The sequence below is a fragment of the Schistocerca gregaria genome, chromosome 1 (assembly GCF_023897955.1).
Source record: "Schistocerca gregaria isolate iqSchGreg1 chromosome 1, iqSchGreg1.2, whole genome shotgun sequence".
In the NCBI taxonomy this organism is placed as follows: domain Eukaryota; kingdom Metazoa; phylum Arthropoda; class Insecta; order Orthoptera; family Acrididae; genus Schistocerca; species Schistocerca gregaria.
In genome coordinates, this window is record NC_064920.1 from 184,463,263 (window position 1) to 184,484,836 (window position 21,574).

At 43.8% G+C, this 21,574-nt stretch overlaps 1 protein-coding gene across 5 annotated transcripts in view; it reads right to left on the reverse strand.

The window, feature by feature from the left end:
- The window catches only part of LOC126336369 (calcium-activated potassium channel slowpoke), a 1,528,406-nt gene extending 1,507,038 nt beyond the window's left edge, over window positions 1-21,368 (reverse strand). For 4 of the 5 annotated variants that reach the window (XM_050000012.1, XM_050000004.1, XM_049999988.1 and 1 more), the window contains exon 1: window positions 20,895-21,353. In XM_050000012.1, the coding sequence (XP_049855969.1) occupies window positions 20,895-21,206 (312 nt within the window). In that variant the 5' untranslated portion in view covers window positions 21,207-21,353. Of the gene's footprint in view, window positions 1-20,894 lie in introns of all 5 variants that reach the window. The other variant, XM_049999994.1, reaches the window with a different exon arrangement.
- Window positions 21,369-21,574: the final 206 nt, after the last annotated feature.

The window sequence follows — 21,574 nt, forward strand, 5'->3', positions numbered from 1 at the left end:
AAACACCCGGAGCATCCGACTATACAATCGGCTGTTCCAGTTCTACAGCCACATGCAACGAGAGTGCTGTTCATTTCCCTTTTGAGATAAACCCACGATGAATTGATCTTTGACCAAACTGGATCTTTGACCAAACTGGACGTTAGATGTCGCCGTATGTCAGCAACAAATGTGCCTGTGACTCCATAACACATGTACCACATTCCCTAACGTTCCGCATAGGTAGGCCATGGATGAAAATTAAGCCAATTAGATAGGGTTCAAATGGCTCTGAGCCATATGGGACTTAACGTCTGAGGTCATCAGTCTCCTAGAACGTAGAACTACTTAAACCTAACTAACCTAAGGACATCACACACATCCATGCCCGAGGTAGGATTCTAACCCGCGACCGTAGCGGTCGCGATATTCCAGATTGTAGCACCTAGAACCGCTCGGCCACCCCGGCTAGCTCAGAGCCATTTGAACTGTTTGCGCCGCTCGGCCAAATTAGAGAGGGGACTTTAGCGAAAAGTTCACATTTCGAATGTGACTAGGAGAACACCGGGAGTCCAGAAATTAAGTATCGATTCTGTAAGATACGACTGTGTAGGAATAAGATGTATATACTAGTGAATTGCAGGTCCATTGCACATGTAAAAGTTGTAGATGTTGCTGAAAACTATGAATTGGCTTCATCGCACCGCTAAACACGTGTTTTGTTGCTACAAAAAATGGTTCAAATGGCTCTGAGCACTATGAGACTTAACATCTATGGTCACAGTCCCCTAGAACTTAGAACTACTTAAACCTAACTAACCTAAGGACAACACACAACACCCAGCCATCACGAGGCAGAGAAAATCCCTGAGCCCACCGGGAATCGAACTCGGGAACTCGGGCGCGGGAAGCGAGAACGCTACCGCACGACCACGAGATGCGGGCTTTGTTGCTACAGATATCTGAACAATCGTGATAACTGTGCAGGATAGTAGAGCCATTTCAACCTCTGCTGACTAAAAAGACGCTGTAACATCCGATGAACACAGTCCGACACCAGTGCGGCGATTGTCAGTGGAACTGGGCATTCCACACTCGACGGTACATGAAATTTTCGGACACACACTGATAAAAACGCTATACTATTTACAGGTTCTTACTCGACGAGGATTTTGCAGAGTGTATGACCATGTGCCAACATCTGCTTGAAGCAAATGCAAATCGCAGAAAGCTCAAACAGATCCTATTCTTCAACAAGATCACATTTCACACTTTTGAAAGGGTTAGCCAACATAACTGGATGATGTGGGCTGACGAATCATCGGTGGCGCATCTGGAATTCCAGCGAGACTTTCCCATAGTTAATGTGAGGATGCAAAAAAAAAAAAAATCAATCAATCTATGGTTTGTTCTTCTTCACTGAGAAAAACTCCATGAATGGGGCAATGTGACTCGGATATGCTGCGATAGTTTCTTTCTCCACAGCTTGTGCAGTATGAACCTGTGCGTAATGTTTACTTACAACAGGACGGAGCACCTTGCCATTATGCCATAGACATGCGTATGTTTTTGAATGATGTGTTTCCTGCAAGATGGACTGGGGACGCAAGACCCGTGATAGGGAGGGACGGTAACACGACCTCACATCCATGCACCACTTTGTCTGGGAATTTATCAAAGGACTTGTGTTTCGCCGACACCGTATCAACTCATTTGTGGAGTTCTGAGACCAAATTAGACAAGTTGCTGCAGCTATAACACCAGAAGTGCTCCGTAATGTCATTCGTGCCACAAGTTGCAAGTGGTACTTATTTTGGGATGTTAATAGTGGTAGTGTTGAATTAAAATATGAGAAACATATGCCACTAAATAATAAAAATAAAATGTTTCAACAAAATCGATACTTAAGTTCTGGACACCCTGTATTTAATACTGAAGTCAGTGGGAGCTAGTAATCTCACGTTCACAAATATCTAGCAAAACGACTCATTAGCGGACCCAATTACACTGGAACGTTTTTGTTTCTGTTATCGTATGCTTCAACAGTGTCCATTTTCACTGTTAATTCTTATCCACAGCAACATTTTTTCACAAAGAGTTTTTTTTAAGATTTCAAGTATTATCTTAAATAGCAAGTAATTGCTACGTCTCTTTATATTTAAAAATTTCTGTAACAGACGAAAGCCTGTGTAGTTACTTATTTTAACTCTTTCAGACAGGCATTTTTTCTGGGAGGGGAGATAAACTTTATGATTTTAGATGCAGGATCTACACAAAAATATGTACCCGTTTCCAAATCATACTTTGTACACTTGGCTTCATTTTATGGACTAAAATAACTAATTACGAACTATTCTCTATTGTAATAAAAGTAAAATGATCATTCAATAATTACCATGCAATGTAACAATTACAAAGTTAATTCTACGGTGTAATATGGCGAAGCAATCACATCCATGTATTCTTGTTGTCGCAAGGTGCTGCTGGCTAATATTTTCATAGTGATGTCCAACAGCCAATAGCATTTACATATATGGTAGCAATTTTAATGGCCCGTAGTGTAAGTTCAAAATGGATCTAAGCACTATGGGGCTTAACATCTGAGGTCATTAGTCCCCTAGACTTAGAACTACTTAAGCCTAACTAACCTAAGGACATCACACATATCCATGCCCGAGGCAGCATTCGAACCTGCGACCGTAGCAGTCGCGTGGTTCCGGACTGAAGCGCCTAGAACCGCTAAGCCACAGCGGCCGGCTGTCACTTAAGTAGATAATCTGTTTTCTGGGGTAACTTGTTGGTTAATCGTTTCTGATCCTGTTCAGCTTTCCTACGACAGTTGTCGCACCAGTCTGTAATCCATCTATCCTTGATTTTGTGTACAAAATCGTGCACAACAGTATTATGCATGGTAATATGCTGTGCTTGTTGTGTTTCCGCATTTTTGTCCAGCCTCTGTCAATGTTGCGCAATATTATTGAGCTGTTCCTGGCCTCGCACTTGCGCGCAGTATATTGACAGAATGTCGGGGCCACAAGGCTCGACTTCAGTGTGCGCCCAGCAGCCGAGGCCGCTCCTGCTTCTATCTGTATCCCTGCCTCCACTTCCACTAGCGTGCCCCACGTGAGCGCTGGCTGCCATGCCAGCTGGCACGGCACACCGGCCGCAGTGTGCCGGCAATCTGTTGCTCGGCCTCGCTCGAGCCAGGTGACGCCGCAGCGCGCAGGGGCGACCTACGCCAAATTGCCCGCTCTACAGATAATGAGCACGGCATATCTCGCGGGGTGTTTACCGCCTCACGGATCAGCGGCCTCGCTGAACGCTTATTAAACCGGACACTGCGCTCACACGTGAGCGTCTGCATCCGAATCGCACCTCGTTTGTTGTGCTGGCGAATTTTTAAACAGTTTTGAGCAATGAGTAGTGTGCTTCCGGGTTTTCTGTCTAGCTTTTTTTCCATTTTATGCGCAATATTTTGACGACCGACCCAGTCGTCTTCTGCAAGTGCTGCGAGTTTTGCTGCTATGTGTACATCTACATGTACAGGGTGATCAAAAATTCAGTATAAATTTGAAAACTTAATAAACGATGGAATAATGTAGATAGAGAGGTATAAATCGACACGCATGCTTGGAATGACATGGGGTTTTATTAGAACAAAAAAAAAAACAAAGTTCACAAAATGTCCGACACATGGCGCTGGACAGTAAAACGTCAGTGACTGCGCGTGACAATCGTGTATAAAAGGGGCTGTAATAAGAGAGAGAATCAGATGCGCCAGCAGTCGCAGCATGCTGACGTTACCTGTAAAGGCGCTTTTAGTGAAGCTGTATTATCAGAATGGAGAATGTGCTAGTTCAGCGTTTGATCCGATCGCCATAGGAAAGGGATTCGAACGGGTAAAAATCCGTTGACAAATGCAGCTGTGGCGAGAAGGATTTCGAAGTTCGAAGCCACGGGTTGTTAAGACGATAGACCCCGTAGTGGCCGACCGAGCACAAGGGGTAATTCTGCTGAGAGAGTTCAGGACGAAATGGAGACTGTAGCGGGTTCGTCTATGCACGGGGAAATCGGCGCTCGTGCAATCGCACGTCGCACCAGCATTCCATACACTACTGTTTGGTTGGCACTGAGGCGTACCCTATGATGCTATCCGTACAAAATAATCGGCATCATGAACTGTTACCTTGCGATTTAGTGAAGCGGAGTTCATTTGCGGTGTGGGCGTTTCAAACGATGGCGGAATATGACTATTGGTTGAGTAGTGTGTTGTGCACAAACGAAGCTCATTTCACGCTCCGAGGGTCTGTCAACGCCCACAACTGCAGAATTTGGGCTACCGAAAATCCTAGAACTGTCGTGGAAACTCCATTGCACGACGAGAAACTCACGGTATGGGTTGGATTTACCGCATCTACCATTATCGGGCCTTTTTTATTCGAGGAAATGCGTGATTCTGGTTTTGTAACTGCTACCGTGACGGGTGAGAGGTACGCCGATATGTTACAGAATCGCATCATCCCCAGTCTGGCTGATAAACACCTGCTGGAACGTACGATGTTTATGCAGGATGGCGCTCCACCCCATATTGCTGGACGCGTGAAAGATCTCCTGCGCGCGTCGTTTGGTGATGATCGTGTGCTCAGCCGCCACTTTCGTCATGTCTGGCCTCCCAGGTCCCCAGACCTCAGTCCGTGCGATTATTGGCTTCGGGGTTACCTGAAGTCGCAAGTGTATCGTGATCGACCGACATCTCTAGGGTTGCTGAAAGACAACATCCGACACCAATGCCACACCATAACTCCGGATATGCTTTACAGTGCTATTCACAACATTATTCCTCGGCTACAGCCATTGTTGAGGAATGATGGTGGACATACTGAGCATTTCCTGTAAAGAACATCATCTTTGCTGTCTTACTTTGTTATGCTCATTATTGCTACTCTCATCAGATGAAGCGCCATCTGCCGGACATTTTTTGAACTTATGTAATTTTTTTTTGGTTCTAATAAAACCCCATGCCATTCCAAGCATGTGTGTCAATGTATAGCTCTCTATCTACATTATTCCGTGATTTATTCATTTTTCAAATTTATACTCACTTTTTGGTCACCCGGTACATTATACTGTGCAAGCCACCTAATGGCATGTCACGGGAGTATTCGCTGCCAGGGTTCCAACCAGACAGGTAAAACTCGCAGCACCTGAAAAGCACTGCCTTGTGCACCGTCGAAATATGGCGCATGAAATGGAAACAACATCTCGGTGGAACACCCGGAAGCACACCATTAAACAACGCGCCGACAAAACACGCGACTTCACATTTAGTACAAACCACTCACCACGTGTCAGGTTAGATGACATACTCCAATTGGCAATGTCAGATTTAGGGCTCTCGACAGCAAGATCCTTTTTTAACTTTGCATTGAGCAAATAGGACCATGTAAGAGTTCCAATCCTTTCTTTTTTGTTCCTTATTTTCCCATTACTCCATTCCTTCCCTTCCCGAACTCCCTCAATGTTGTCTTTTTCTGTACATGTCGTTCCCAGATTTCTTATTTCTTCCAACTCGAAAGCCTTCTAAATTCAGTATTTTTTTTCTTAAAAAGGGTTCTTTCTGTTACTTCCAACACTCATTTTCCTTTTTAATTCTTTTTTCTCATTTGCGTAATCCGTGCTGCTGTCGACTTCTTTTCCCAGAAATACAGGAATATTTGTTTCGTTAACCTGTTCTCATTCATTCGGTAGAGGTTTCCACAGAAGATTAATCTTTTCTTTGCCTTTACTTCTCATATTCTCTCCATATTTTCGTAGACCTCTTCGCCAAGTCTCTGTAATTTGTATTGAACGCATCATTCTTTTAACAACCTGTCTTTCAAGGCCCTGTGTTCTGTGCTTTCACCGTTAAGCATTCGCATACTTAAGTATAAACATTCTGGAATTAACACTGCGGTACAGTGTTTTAGTTTCATTTTCTATATCTGCTTTTCTTATTGTAGATACAAGGGACGGCGTTTAATAAGCCGCCCAACACATTTTTTGTCGGCCAATTACTGTTGAAAAAATTGCGGAATTTGTTGCAGGACATCGTGGAATAGTGCCGTTTCGGTCCCTATAGTGTCATGACGTTCCAATGGGTGGCGCCTGTACCTAACCTTCAAAATGAAGTCTATAACGGTGATCGTTCCAGAGACAAGTTATTAAGTTTCTTTTGTAGGAAAACCGGGGCATAAGCGCTTGCAGTGTTCTACAGAGACCTGGAAGTGAACTGATGCTGGCGCTAAAACATCTGTCACTAGTTCGCTAAGGCCAAAAGTATCCACCAACGACGTCTTTACAGATATGGCTTCTCTGACTGCAAAGGAAGTATCGTCATCTTCAAACACAAAGTCCTTGTTTTGTAACTTACTTGGATGATGTTACTGACGAGAAAGTATCACCAGTAATAATGTTATTCACATACCAACATGCGCCACTTAGGGTTTTCCTGAGGATATTCTTGGAACAAGAGACTTAGTAGCGCTTCTGTTAAAATAAATACGGTTTCTGGAAACACCTCGAGGAACTCTGCTCGTTTTTTTAAGACTGCCAGAGTATAGACAATGGAGCCCTACCTTACCAAATGACATGGCCGAGAACCCGAAAAAATTGTGGCCCTATTGGAAATCGCTAAGCACGTCTAAGGCTTCCAGTCAACCACTCATTGACCAATCGCGTGGCAGTAGAAGGTACCAAAACGAAAGCCAAAGTTTTATTAGTGTTTAAGAAATAGTTCACGCAGGAGAATCGCACAAAATTACCGTCGTTTGGCCATCACACAGACTCCCGTATGGATCACACAGTAATAGGCATCCCTGGCGTAGAGAAACCACTAAAAGGGTCGAAAACAAATAAGTCGCCAGTTTTGGAAGGAATCCTAATTCGGTTTTACACAGAGAACTCTACGGCATTGTCACCTTACTTAGCTTACATTTATCGCGAACTGTTCGCCCAGCACTAAGTTCCAAGCGGCTGGGAGAAAGCGCAAGTGAATGGTAAAAGAACAATAGCCCTTGAAATTGCAGCCCAATAACCTTAACATCGGTCTGCTGGAGAATTCTTGAACGTATTCTCAGTATGAACATAATACATTTTCTTGAGACGGAAGATCTTCTGTCCACGAATCGGCACGGTTTTAGGAAGCATCATTCATGTGAAACTCAGCTTGCACTGTTTTCACATGATATCCTGCGGATCATGGATGAAGTGCAACAAGATTCTGTATTTCTAGATTTCCGAAAACGATCTGACATGGTGCCCCACTACAGATTGTTAACGAAGGCACAAGCATTGGAACAGGTTGCCATGTATGCGAGTGACGCCAAGGCTTCTGAAGTACTATAACCCATTACGTTGTCCACACTATGGCAAGTGCACAGAGGCAAGAGTATCGTCAGGACTGCCCCAGGGAAGTGTGACAGCATCGCTATTTTTCTGTATACATTCAAAGGGTACTAGGAAAGTTTTGCAATACAGTTTTATTTCTTTTTTTTTCAATGTGATTTCCGCCACATTGAATACACCTGCCCATCCTGCAAAACGAATCCCTAAATCAGTGCTCCGAAGTTTCTGTAGAGAGAGAGGCATACTCGTTGTCTCAAGCCCTCAGAAGGTCATCCCAACTTGAAAACTGCACTCCTTTCAGTTTCATTTTCACATAAGAGAACAGTGCAAAATCACAAGGAGCAAGATCTGGACTGTAAGGAGAGTGCTCAATAAGATTCAATCCTGTGCCACGTAAATGTTTGGTGCAAGCTTTCGTGCGGTGAGCTGGAGCGTTGCCGTGATGGAGGAACCAAGTGTCCAATCTTGACTTCGGTCGCAGGTTCTTCAAAGACTGGACGACTTTGGGCAGGCAGTGCTCATTGTACCACTTAGCTGTGACTGTCTTCTACGTGTCCAAACCAACACGCTACACAATTCCACACAATTTGGAAAAGCACCTATCATTTTATTCTTCGCTGATCGGGTTTTTCTGACAGAACGGGTGTGTCGTCATTTTCAAAGGCACAAACTTTGTTTTCAGTCTCAGTCGGCACGTCATAATAATACAGCCAAGTCTCTTCACCTGTCACGATGTTATTCACATAATAAGACTGTCCCTTATAAAAAGATTTTAATATCTCCCGGCACCAAGTCACACGCCGTGTCACCTGCTCTTCCGAGAGACCATGTGGCACCGCGAGACGACAAAGTTTCTTTACTTGTAAATGATCATGCAGAATCGAACGAATTGCTGGTGCAATTAGCCTTAAGGTATCCTATATCTGCCTGTACGTCACTCGCATTTATTCGTCTAGCATTTTCTTCACAGCATCAATGTTTTCTTCCGTAGCTGATGATCGTGGCCTTGCCGTCCTCTCAACGTCCTCCGGAGTGAAACTTCCTCTTTGGAATTCGCTGTGCCACCTGAATATACGTAGTTGTGCGATATTGGCAAACATCGCCGGTGCAAGAGTCATTTCTTCAAAGCACTGGTCTATGTTTAAACCACGCGCGGAGCTGTACCGCAAAATTGCCCGAATCTCACTTCGTGACCACGATGCCATACCAAGCAGTTCAAAACAACCCTGCAAGTGAAAGACTGCGACCACAGACTTGGTACAGTGACTACACTCGAAGTGTGAGGTATTCTGAGAACAAGACAACAGTCAGCCTCCTGGTACCCTTTGTAAATGGCCTGGCCGACACGGTGTGCAGCAATCACCGGTTGTTTGCTGATGGTGCTGTGGTGTACGGAAAGGCGTCCAAGTAGAGTGACTGTAGGAGGATACAAGATGACTTCGATGAGATTCCTCGTTGGTGTGATAAATGGCTGCTCGCTCTAAAGGTGATGAGTAAGAGAAAAACCAATAATGAACGAATACAGCATTGGTAGTGTCCTGATTGTCACAGTCACTTCTTAATATCTGGGCGTAACGTTGTAAACCGATGGGGAATGGAACCAGATTGTGAGGATAGTGGTATGGAAGGCGAATAGTCGACTTAGGTTTATTGCGAGTGCGGTTCATCTGCTAGTGCGACCTATTCTTGAGTACAGCGCCAGTGTCTGGTATCCTCAACAGATCGGACTGAAGGAAGCCACCTAAGTAAGCAGAGGTGGACTGCTAGATTTGTTACTGGTAGGCTCGAACAACATGGAGATACACTACTGGCCATTAAAATTGCTACACCACGAAGATGACGTGCTACAGACGGGAAGACAGGAAGAAGCTGCTGTGATATGCAAATGATTAGCTTTTCAGAGCATTCACACAAGGTTGGCGCCAATGGCGACACCTACAACGTGCTGACATGAGGAAAGTTTCCAACCGATTTCTCATACACGAACAGCAGTTGACTGGTGTTGCCTGGTGAAACGTTGTTGTTCAAAAACATTCAAATGTGTGTGAAATCTCATGGGACTTTACTGCTAAGGTCAACAGTCCTTAAGCTTACACACTACTTAACCTAAATTATCCTGAGGACAAACACACACACCCATGCCCGAGGGAGGACTCGAACTGCCACCGGGACCAGCTGCACAGTCCATGACTGCAGCGCCTTAGTCCGCTCGGCTAATCCCGCGCGGCGAAACGTTGTTGTGATGCATTGCGTAAGGAGGAGAAATGCGTACCATCACGTTTCTGACTTTGGTAACGGTCGGATTGTAGTCTATAGCGATTGCGGTTTATCGTATCGCGACATTGCTGCTCGCGTTGGTCGAGATCCAATGACTTAAGCAGAATACGGAATCGGTGGGTTCAGGAGGGTAATACGGAATGCGGTGCTCGATCTCAACGGCCTCGTATCACTAGAAGTCGAGATGACAGGCATCTTATCCGCATGGCTGTAACGGATCGTGCAGCCACGTCTCGATTACTGAGTCAACAGATGGGGACGTTTGAAAGACAACAACCATCTCCACGAACAGTTCGACGACGTTTGTAGCAGCATGGACTATCAGCTCGGAGGCCATGGTTGCTGCGGGATACCTTTATATAGTATATGGCGAAAGTTTTGTAGGAATCGAACGATTACCTAAGTTTGTAAGCCCACTGTTTAAGCTGCTGCGAGTAAAATGAACAGCAATGACTGTTAACAATCATCATTGTCTCCCACGTTTGTGCGCCTCTTTCGGAATTCTTCACAATTGGAAAACTGGTGGTTAGATTGTGACCTAAGAGCTTAAATTTATTTGCGCATTCCGCTCCATATCGTATCTCATACTTTTCTTGGTGGAGCTGTTAATTTTAGTACAAGCAACGTCACGACGACGCTCATCGAACGCAAATCTGTCATTGGTTTCGCCATCTCACGTAATCAGTCTACGTCTCTCTTTACCAACTGCTATCCCGTATTCCGCATATGTTTCTGAAAATAAATTCAGCACACATTAAAGCAAGTGCTATGATTTGTAGTAGCAGATACGTTTATCTGCATTTCAGTGTCATAGATACAAATTTAATAGATACCTACTGTCTTAATGGCTTCCCGACGACTGCTGAAGTTTCACCAGATGGTAAACTTTTATATTGCTCTGGAAAAGTTAATGACGAGGTGATGAAGTAACATAATATATTTAGCATCACGGCGAAACTAAATGGAAGTGCGGGACCATTTTTCCAGAGGTCTCCCTGTTATGCTTAGGAAGCTGTATTTCACACGGTGTGAGGTCAGCCTTACTACAGCGCCAAATGGCAATGTGTGTGTGTGTGTGTGTGTGTGTGTGTGTGTGTGTGTGTGTGTGTGTGTGTGGGTGGGTGGGTGGGTGGGTGGGTGGTCAATCGCCCAGTTACGGTGCGCTGTAATAGTGTTCTTCGCTACAACACGACCTAGATAACTTCGCAAGGAGAAGAATCGTTGGGTCGAGATACTGGAAGGAGGTCGCGTGTAGCCCAAGAGTTTGGTAGTATTCCGAACGACAGGATAGGAGGTGGTTCAAATGGCTCTGAGCACTATGGGACTTAACATCTGAGGTCATCAGTCCCCTAGAACTTAGAACTACTTAAACCTAACTAACCTAAGAACATCACACACATCCATTTCCGAAGCAAGATTCGAACCTGCGACCGTAGCGGTCGCCCAATTCCAGACTGAAGCGCCTAGAACCGCTCCTCCACAGCGGCCGACCAACAGGAGGTGGCCGACGGCGGCCAACTACAGCAGCAGGTGACCGTTACATTGTGCAACAGGCAAGAAGGGAGCCACGTCAACCAGTGGATGCAATTGCGACCACAATAATTTAACAGGACTGCAAGGCACGCTATGTCAACTCCACCGTGGCACAGTGACTGCACGGGAGTGGTCTCTTGTTGGGTTCCGTTGCACCCGCACATCAGCGGCACCGTTTGCCATTATCCCAAGAGCATGGCGACGGGACCAATGGCGAGTAGGATCGCATGCTCTTCTCGGATGAGAGCAGATTCAGACTGAAAAGTGATCCTAGACATACCTCATATGGCGAGAGGCGAGAACAGGTAATGCATCCAGAAACATTGTCGTTTTTGTGGCCTGTGCGTTATGGTGTGGGCAGGCATGATGTTGCATGGGCGTACTGACCTGCAAACCTTTGAACACGGTACATCCACCGGTCAGTGACACTGTACTCCTTCCTCATGAGCATCTTTGAGGGGTACATTCGGCCCTAACTTTCTTTTTCCGGGCGACAACGCGCCACCGCACCGAACAGCGCAGATGGTGGAGCTCTTGGGAGAAAAGGATATTCTACGAATGGACTGGGTTGCCCGTTCCGCCCCCCCCCCCCCCCGACTTAAATCCCATCGAGCACGTGGGATACGCGTTGCGGAGATGTATTGCAGTGCGTCCACAAGAATCAAAGACGTTCAGCAGCTGTCAACCGCGCTGGTGAAGAAGTGCTCACCGACCCTGTGGCTAGCATGGAAGCACGTTGCGGAGCATCCATTTCCGTGCGCAGTGATCACACATTCTATTAAGAGCCATGTTCTGTCTTCTGTGACATCGAGGGTACCATCATAAATCGCGGTGTAATTATTGTCATTGAATGAATCTATCATTTCTGTTCCTTGCATTACGTATTTTTATAAGTTACCTTCTGTACTATTCCGTAGCAGTTCTTTTTTATTTTAGGACCATGTTCCATCGAGTTATACTACCTGGCAGTGACACATTATGCAGAAGTTACTTAATGTTTGCGCACCAGTTATAGCTCCAGTTCACACGGACACGTGGCAGTAGACTTTTTTTTTCCTGCACATTGCACGCGAATGGAACAGGAAAGCGACAGAATGATGATGGCACAGTACGTGTCCTCCAATATTCGGTGGCTTGCGGAGTACCTATATACACAAAGGAGAAAGAGGCCCGTCCGTCCAACTACCGAGCCCCCATTGTTCTCGGGCGGAATGGCGCTAATCACGCGTGTTTACAGGGTCACGAGGATGGTAATGATGAAGTTTGGTTTCTGTGGCGCTCAACTGCTGCGCCTGTACAAAGTCCCACTTTTTGCAGAGTCCAATTCTTTTTCACAATCCAATGTAGTCACAAATAATGATGATTATGAGGAGGAGGAGGATGAAAAAACAAACACCCAATCCCCTGTCAGAGAACATCCCCAACCCGTCCGGGAATCAGGAGGGGGGGGGGGGGCAGGGGGTTCGCGAGGAGAATACTATTTACTATAAACTTCGCTCAATGAAGTGTGATCAAAATAACCGAACACGATTCTCGGCTTATTCGTAGCTCGTCGACTGTTTCTGAGAAAATGACAGTTTCCGAGGTATTTTTTGCGCCTTTTAGCAAGTAAATAGTTCAGCCGAAGCGGAAGCACAGTGAAGCGCAGCTGCTTGATACTTTTGCGCCCCTTCTTCGAAACCCGATTTTTATGTTTGTTTTTCATTTATCTATTCATGTCCGTTACAAGATTACTACACGAATGTTCTCCAATGTACACCCAAGGAACGTCGTCCATATCTGTCTACTATCCATACGTCTGGCGAATGAATTGAAAAATAAATAAATAAATAAATAAATGGAAAAATCGTTTGAAATTATTTTGGGTGAAATTCGTGTAGTGTGTGTGTTCATTCATAATTTGCCTGAAGCGATTTACGGAAATCACGGAAAACCTAATCAGGGCAGCCGGACGAGGATTTGAATCGTCGTCCTCCTGCGTGCGAGTCCAGTGTGCTAACCACTACGCCACCTCGCTCGGTACGAAGTTGCTGGGTAATCGGGTCATGACACTTGCCGTGTTCTCCCCGTTACCGATTCCATAATACCGGTCTTCCTCCACTAATTTCTATACTGTATGAATGTTCTATACGGTGACCAATGTAGGATCTCGACCTGAATGTAGAATATTCCCGAGGATGAAGCTACATCTCAATCACTCTGCACCATCTGAATACTCATATACGGACACACCCCTGCAACCTCCGAAAAATCTCATCGAAGAAGTGAGCCACTTTCCTTCAACAAAATTCCTTCTACTACTAAATGTCTTCACGCTAAATGATTATCTTCTATCAGAAAAGTGGCTGGACGAAATCGAATTTAAGTTCACGTTTGAACAGATATTAACTTGCACAGAAGCAAGTACGTTGATAATTGGGATGTAGTATTTAAACACTTCAGCTGTACACTAACAAGATGCATTACTTCAACACGTTTTTTTGCAAACGCGGAGTGAACCCACTGTCTCTCGAGACACGCGGAAAATTCACCGCACGTCACTTCAGGCTGGTATGTCGGGAAATTAGCAAGTGTTTCACTCTCCTCTCCCATACACGACCAGTGCCTAACCCACCCGCACATTTGTTGATTTACTAGCTCCTGATTTTAAGTCCAGTTAGTGCTGTCATTTTCATTGCGCGAGATTTCACAACTTCTCTAGCACATTTCGTTGCACGGTGTTTGGACTCCAACCAAAGAGGGCGAGACACGATGCGTGCCGACCTAGAGATTGTTTCATAGCGTTGTCAAAGAACGAAACGGCCTCACAGATATTTAAGAGCAATAAAAGTTGTATGTAAATCTAAGACAATACTCATCACCAAAAGATATTTTAAATGACACGGGTACTGATCTATCAGTTTGGCAGTCTTTAATGGTTTTAAAGTTCTAGAAAGTAGTCGAAATGTTGGGGGAAAATACTCGTACTACATTAACTCGGCTGCAAACCCAGGAATCTGAAAATCGTCACTTTCGCTGACAAATCCTTAAAGACCTCACACACTTACTGGGTGTCATAACCTTGGGGGAAAAATCGCTGCCCCAGCTGTTATCTAGTACCACATGCTTAGTGATCAGCGCAGCGGTCTGTCACGCCAAGGGGCCTGGGTTCGATTTCCGGCTCGGTCGGAGATTTTGTCCGCTCAGGGACTGAGTGTTGTGTTGTCCTCATCATTTAATCATCATCAGTGGAAGGTAACGGGAAACCACCACTGGAATCACTTCCCTAGACGCTCATGCGGTGGACCTTTGTGACGAGGCTTCCCCCATGACAAGACCTGCCCTAAGGCAGATCACAAAGTTAAGTTAACACCGTTTCTAAATCTCACTTTTGCGAAACGCAGCACTAAAACGTACTGCATACGGACCTACAGCTCTTAATCTCTTGTGGAACGGAACGAAAGTTTGAAGTCATAACTAATACCGTACCTAAATAAATGCCTGTTAGCCACACTTAATGTCCTCTCATCTTTTTCTTTAACATCAGTTAACGATAATACTATTTTAAAGGAATAGTGACATCAGTGAAAAACCATTTTGTTTAAAACATAGGATATTGCATTTCGCATTTGGAGCATACGCTTTAAATCACAATCACTAGCGCAAGCCAAAATCTCTATGTTAGATAGTTGCGAGGTATTTACAGACTTCTACGTGTTTAGTCTGCTGATCCCCAGTTGTGCGGCTCTCCCCGTCGGAGGTCCGAGTCCTCCCTCGAGCATGGGTGCGTTGTTATGGCGTAACCTACTTTAAGTTAGATTAAGTAGTGTATAGCCTTAGGGACCGATATGACCTCAGCAGTTTGGTCCTATAAGGCCTTATCACAAATTTCCAAATTTTCCCCAGTTGTGCTTCATTACCGCGTGACAATAACTACTAACTTTTCGATAAAAGTCTGTAAGTTATAGTTTTTGTTCGCTCAGTTGTTTACAACAGCTCGGAGATAATAGTTCGACCTCTGAGAGGGGCGAGTAACACACATTTCACAAGACTTTCCACAAACGTGACGTCATTTTGATGTTGCGCAATATCGACGACTGCAGGAACTGCTACCGACTCATTAGCGTTCAATACGAGCCTTCCGCACGTCGTTCTCGGTACAACTTAAAATTATTGTTATAATTAAACGTCGCATAATGATTTTTCGGCGGTTACTGTTTTCATATTAGAGTGCTGTCTCAGGAGTGAACTGTTATCGTCAATAATTTGCAAATTAAGCATGATACACGCTTTTATTATAACCTGCAGTATGCCCTTTCAAGGCAGCGGCACATTGAAAATATATCACAAACGCGTCACCGTTATTTATTTACTTTATTTCCGAATATGTCCACCTCGGTCGTTACGGGGTCAGCGCGACAGATTGCTAATATAAAGGCCAAGGTTCGGTTACAGGCCGTGTCCGAGATTTTCTCCGCTAGCGGTCTGGATGTAACGTTGTCCTTACATTTGTATCGACATTACTGACACAAAAATTGTCTCAAGCATATTGTCGTATCTTCATTCTACTACTGAGATGGTTGTATGGGCACGAACCGAAAAGGGGGGGGGGTTGGGGAATCGGAATACGTGGCGATTTCCGATTGCGTGGTTAGGCACGAACCTACGAGGACAGCTTTAATTGCTGCGACAAACTAGCAGCAATAATATTCATATTCTTCCTTTTCACAAATAGTTGGCTCTGCGTTTCCGAATATGTGGCCATTTCCAACTGCGTTGTTAGGGAGGAACCTAAAAGGGCTGCTTCAATTTATTTGAATAATACGAGGAGCGACAACAGTCATATTCTTCATTGCCACAAAGTCGATAACAATCTCTACAGTCGTTTGCAAAAAGTCCGCCGAAGTGAGTGTTACCTGAGGTGTCGGGATACCGTCAGTGTCTGAATCAAACACCAAGGATGATGCAGCGATGATATCAGCTCTCACTGAGGTAAGTTTCTCTCTGACTCAACATCTTTAAAGGAGTACGTGACTACACCATTCACTTACGGAATACCCACAAACAACCGATCGATTCACAATTCCATCAGTGCATAACTGTTAAAACATCCGAACGTTGATGTGGAGACACCCATTCGTAGCATCAATAACGTTTTGGAATCTCACATCTGTCGCAGTGCAACAGATCTCGAAGGCCGAACATACAGACTTCAGGCGACGGACGGTGGAATTAAAATTCGATCTGTTTTCTTCGCTCTTATGGGGCAAGGTTCCCACACGCAAAACATGAGTTGTGAGTTTAGTACAAGAAAGAAGGAGTTTGCAGCATGTTGAGGATGAGATATAACAGACACATGTCTCGGAATCTATAATCTGAAATCACTGCTTTATTGGCAGCAAGCTCCGAACAACTTAAAAACTGAATTATAATTGATTGAACATTATCATCAATTACATTAAGCATGTTCTGTGGTTATCTAGCCGTCTCAGTCTCGTGTCAACACTTAATACAGTGTGTCATCTGCAACGTAGACAAAATTCTAGAATGTAAGTGAGAAAGGCGGTGTATTTCAATTTTGATGCATAAAATGGATCTTTTTTGGATAGTGGTATTTGGGCATTAGACGTCTCCGAATTATTGTTGCTGCTTACTGGTGTTTTTATGCCAGCAAGGTGATGCAAACGTAGTGTACATGTTTCCATTTTCAGTGCTTCAGGTGTACGGAGTATCCTATTTTAAAATTTATATGCGCTGAATGACAGTCACTAAGGGTTAATTGACACATGTCTGTGTTGCTGCCTTTATTTGAAGTTGTGCAGAGTGTTTGTAATCTTCCTTTTCAATGTCACAAAGACTCAGCTAGAGTACGTAATAGAAATTTACCTCTTCATCTCATATATTCGTAAAATCTGTCTGATCATTCCAATAACCGAGGAAGGAGTGTAGGCTACAGTACTCGCCACGTTCGATACAGATATAGGTCATTCGCATGCAATGCTGCAATCGCTCCCTGCACAGAGGCGTCATGATATCCGTCCCGACTACGGAGGTTCAAATACATTATAACCTCCTTGATTTCGCCAAAAATTGGTGAAGATCGGGCGAAGTACGACTTAGCTGTCGGCCGAACTTATAGTGCGACCTCTGGCAATCGTTGACGATGCCGCTGGCAAATGACGGAAAATTCTATTTGAAACTAAAGACAGATTCTCTTCACATCTATTTCCTACGCGAACATCTTGTTCCCACTCTATGACCCCGTCGTCAACGTCTTAATCAGCACTAAATGTAATTGGACCTACGATCCAGGTAACTGCTGCCCAGTTGCGTATTAACTATCTTGTTAATCTAAATGTCAATCAAATTACCGCAACCTTCATTTTACGCGATTTTCGTTCCGTATTTATTCAGTTTACCGTCACAGTTGCAACGGTGACTTGGTTCGAACGCTTGCGATCATTTTCAAACCATTATGTGCATCTCTTATATTTAGTTTTAAATAATTCCAATGAAACATTTGAAAGACTTGTTCATACATCAGGTCAACACAAAAAATGTTCCGTTATTCTGAAACGAACATTCTAGAACGGGTGAAAGTACGTACGACGGCCTGCTGAAGAGTAATGCCTCCGTAAAGTTTATGTGAAAACTCATAGCTTTCTATGTAATACAAATGTTATTAATATTCTACACCTTTATTTTTCATGTCTGCGTATTTATTTCTGAACGTAGTCATCCCGGCGTCGAACACATTTGCCCCAGTGAGGCCAGTTTATTGGTACGGTCGCTGAGGAATGTTGACGAGCCCACAACCTCACGTATTGTTGCACCGTTTCATCGCTATCAAAGTGAAGTCCTCGAAGATGTCCTTTTAAGTTTTGGAAACATGAAAACCGCGTGGGGCAGAGTCGGGATTGTCAAGATGATCGATGACAGTGAAGCCAAGTCGTTGGCTTGTTGCAAATGTCGCAGGGCTCTTGTGTAATCTGGCATTGTTATGCTGAAGGAGATGGTGCTCTAAGTGTGGACGAACTCTTAGAACTCGAAATTCGATTACAGCACGCCGTTTCTCATTTACCGACATAGCTATGTTACACACCGCCATGTTACACGTTACTATTGGAGCCCTGTAGCGGCAGAGGGCTTCAAGTATGCAAACATGAAGAAAAAAGATGTAGAATGTTAACATTTGTTTTATTTAAAAAGCTTTAAGAGGCTTCAAATAAATTTACTTTTCAGCACGGCCTCGTACATCAATTAATACATTCTGCGCCATAAGGATCTGAACTACGTAGCGCATGGTACTTTATCAATGAAGACTGCAGTCAAATTGCTCTCAGTTTGACAATAACTGGAGTATAGTCATCATGTTCTGCTGTTTTATACTAATAACTATAAATCGTTGGATTTTTATGTGGAATCATATGAAAGTAAACTTACTTGACGTGTCTAAAATGACCTATAAAAGTATATCGGTATTTAAATTTGTGTGTTAACTATATAGGTAAATAGGATACTTACATCACCCAGATTTACTAATTTGACGTATATTATACCACAATATGGATCGAAAATCACCAATAAGCCAATAAGAAATGCCTGGTTGAAATTTTTCTCATTGAAAAACATTACACTCTCAGAACAAAATTTGACTGCTTCATTAGGTGGCCTATAATAGAAACTTGCATGGCATTGATCCGGATACAAAAAGAGCGCGTTGTCGTTAACATTAGAGAATGGCAAGGAAAAGCACTCACAGCTTTCATTAAGCAAATATCTTGTCATATCCTGGGACGCTTTAGATGACAGAAATCCAAGTAGCATCAGAAATGCAAGTCTCGCTTTTGCCTTCATAACTCTAGACTACTTCTGATTAAATCTTTCGAAACAAATCAGGCTGATATTAGGTACAGAACACGTGAGTCCGTTCAGCTCTCGAGAGGAAACGAAGTCGTTGATAAAGGCACGGGAAAAAGGGGGGGGGGGGGAGGGAAGAGAAACAGGATGACTGTATTCCAACTTAGACTCAGCAGCAAACGGAAGCGGAAATAAACTAGTATTTTCCGGTGCGCGATTTCAGAGATTCAGTGAGCGCCAGAATGGAAACGCACTTGATTCGACCGTTTCCTAAAGGTCTGACGCAGCGTGTACAAAGAAAATTCCTGCACTTTTGACAAATGATTATAGACGGTAGTCAAGTGCTAACTACAGACGAGCACAGGAGAGGAAATTTCACGTACTTACCACTGGTTGTACAGCAATGCATCTCGCCAAATTTGTTGCGCTGAAATAAACTTTTTACTAATTTGAAATCATTAGCAGAACACAGCAGTTTAGCAATTATGTTTCGTGTCATCGTTATACGACAGGGAAAGTATCGGCTTCCAGTCATTTCTGGAAAAAAATTTCTAGTGGGGGGCTCAGTTTGTATGAAAATAGGACACGAAAAAATGAAAAACAAAACTAAGGATGAAATACGATAATTTACAAATGAAAAAAGTGGATAATTAAAGGAATGTCAGCTAGAATCAAAATTTATTCTCCGTTAAGCTGTTGTTCCAGACTTTTGGGACAGATAGCATTCTTTTCTTTCGGATAGCATTCTTTTCGTTTCAGATGTTATCTAACTCCAATTTTCGCTTCTGAGGAGCGCCAGTCGGATAAACTTCCGCCAGTAGTCTACTGACCATATGAATCTTCGAGTTTCGTCATTCTCTGGAACAATGTAAACTGGGTTTACTCAACATGAAACAGATCTGATGCTCATATCCACCTAGTGTCGAAAGAAAATTCATAATTTAAGTTACCTATATTTAATTAGTTCTTTAAGCGAGTTAATTTTCGCTCTCTGTGATTTAGGTTGTATGAAAACATCCTGATGTGATTCAAGGCTGACAACACTACTGACAAAATGAAACTATGAAAACTACTTCTCAGTCTTCTGTGTCTTACATATCTCTCCTGTTGGTTTAGTCACAGAGCATGCAGGACAGACAATTAATCAATCAGGCATTACTTGCTTCCAGTTAATGGAAATTTAAAAGGCGTCACTTTAGACGACACTACGAATTACTTACTTTATTTTCAACTGTTAGCAAAATTTCCTTTCCATCAAAGTCTGTCTTGGCATGGACTATTCTAGAAACAACAGGAGAACTGTTCTACTTACGATCCTGTTTCGCAGGCTGAAATGTAGCAAAGAGAAACGAGAGCTCATACAACAAGATGCAAATTCCGCACCTCCTCCAGAAGAAATCAAAATTTTAGTTTTGCTTTTGAAGGCTCCCCCAGAATTGTCACTCACACACACACACACACACACACACACACACACACACACACACACACACACCTATTTACAGCTTTAGTTATGTGAAGTGCAGCAAGCAGAAATAACATCAAACTGAAATGAAAAATTTGTTGCTTTCACTACATGCATTATTTCACTACAACACGACTTTTCTACATGTGTCATCTGATGTTAGCCAGTAAAAATCAAGAGAGAGCCTTTTAACACTGTATTTAAAATGCTCCCATGGCTGCTGAATGCTATGACTGAGATAAACCGTACTGATACAATATTACTGCACTGTTCATGCCGGTATCTTTAAAATCAATGCTTCTTGGTAACCATTCCTTTGTTGGGTCATTAGTGCAGAAAATAAGATGTGAACATTGAGTCATGGAAGTTTAATAATCAGTTAGACACACCTCTTATCAGTAAAAAGTTGCTTACTTACCAGAATTCTCCCCGTTGTAGTCTGACCAGAAATCAGCTCCCCAGCCCAGTCTTTCGCTTCTGTCATAAAAGTCCCTTCGAACTCCTGCTTGCCCTGTCGGGCGGCTTTCTGTTCTTTCTGTTTCGGGTCATTTGGAGAAAATTCTGGTTCTTTGCGGCAACACAAGAACGCGAAGGCTCTCCACAACAATACTACCAGCAGTCCTGCTAAGAATGTGAAGATACTGGACAACAAAAAACACCACCACTTTCGAACCTTGAGGCAATCTTCTTCCTGCGGAGATATCGCGGTCGTAGTTTCGCAACACGACATTCCGAATAGTTCGTCGGGTTACCTAGGTTGACCGACAAACTTCATGGGGTTCGTGGCATTCACCTCGGTACGTACACATGAATAATATAACGGTATGCGAGGATCCCCATCAGAAGACCTGCTTGCAGCTCGAGCGCAGACGACGAAATGCCGCTGGGCTCTGAGAGGCGTGGATCAATACACCAGCCAGCCAATCGCCGCCGCGCGGGCCGTCCGGCGTATTTTCGGTGCGAACAAGGGCTGCCAACGTTCAAGACAAACAAATCGATTGTCCCGTATCTGTGGTGCCGCCTTTACACTGGCTGCTTTTCAAACTGTTACTCTAGGATAACGTACGAACTCTGAAATTTTACTGTTAATTTGCCCTG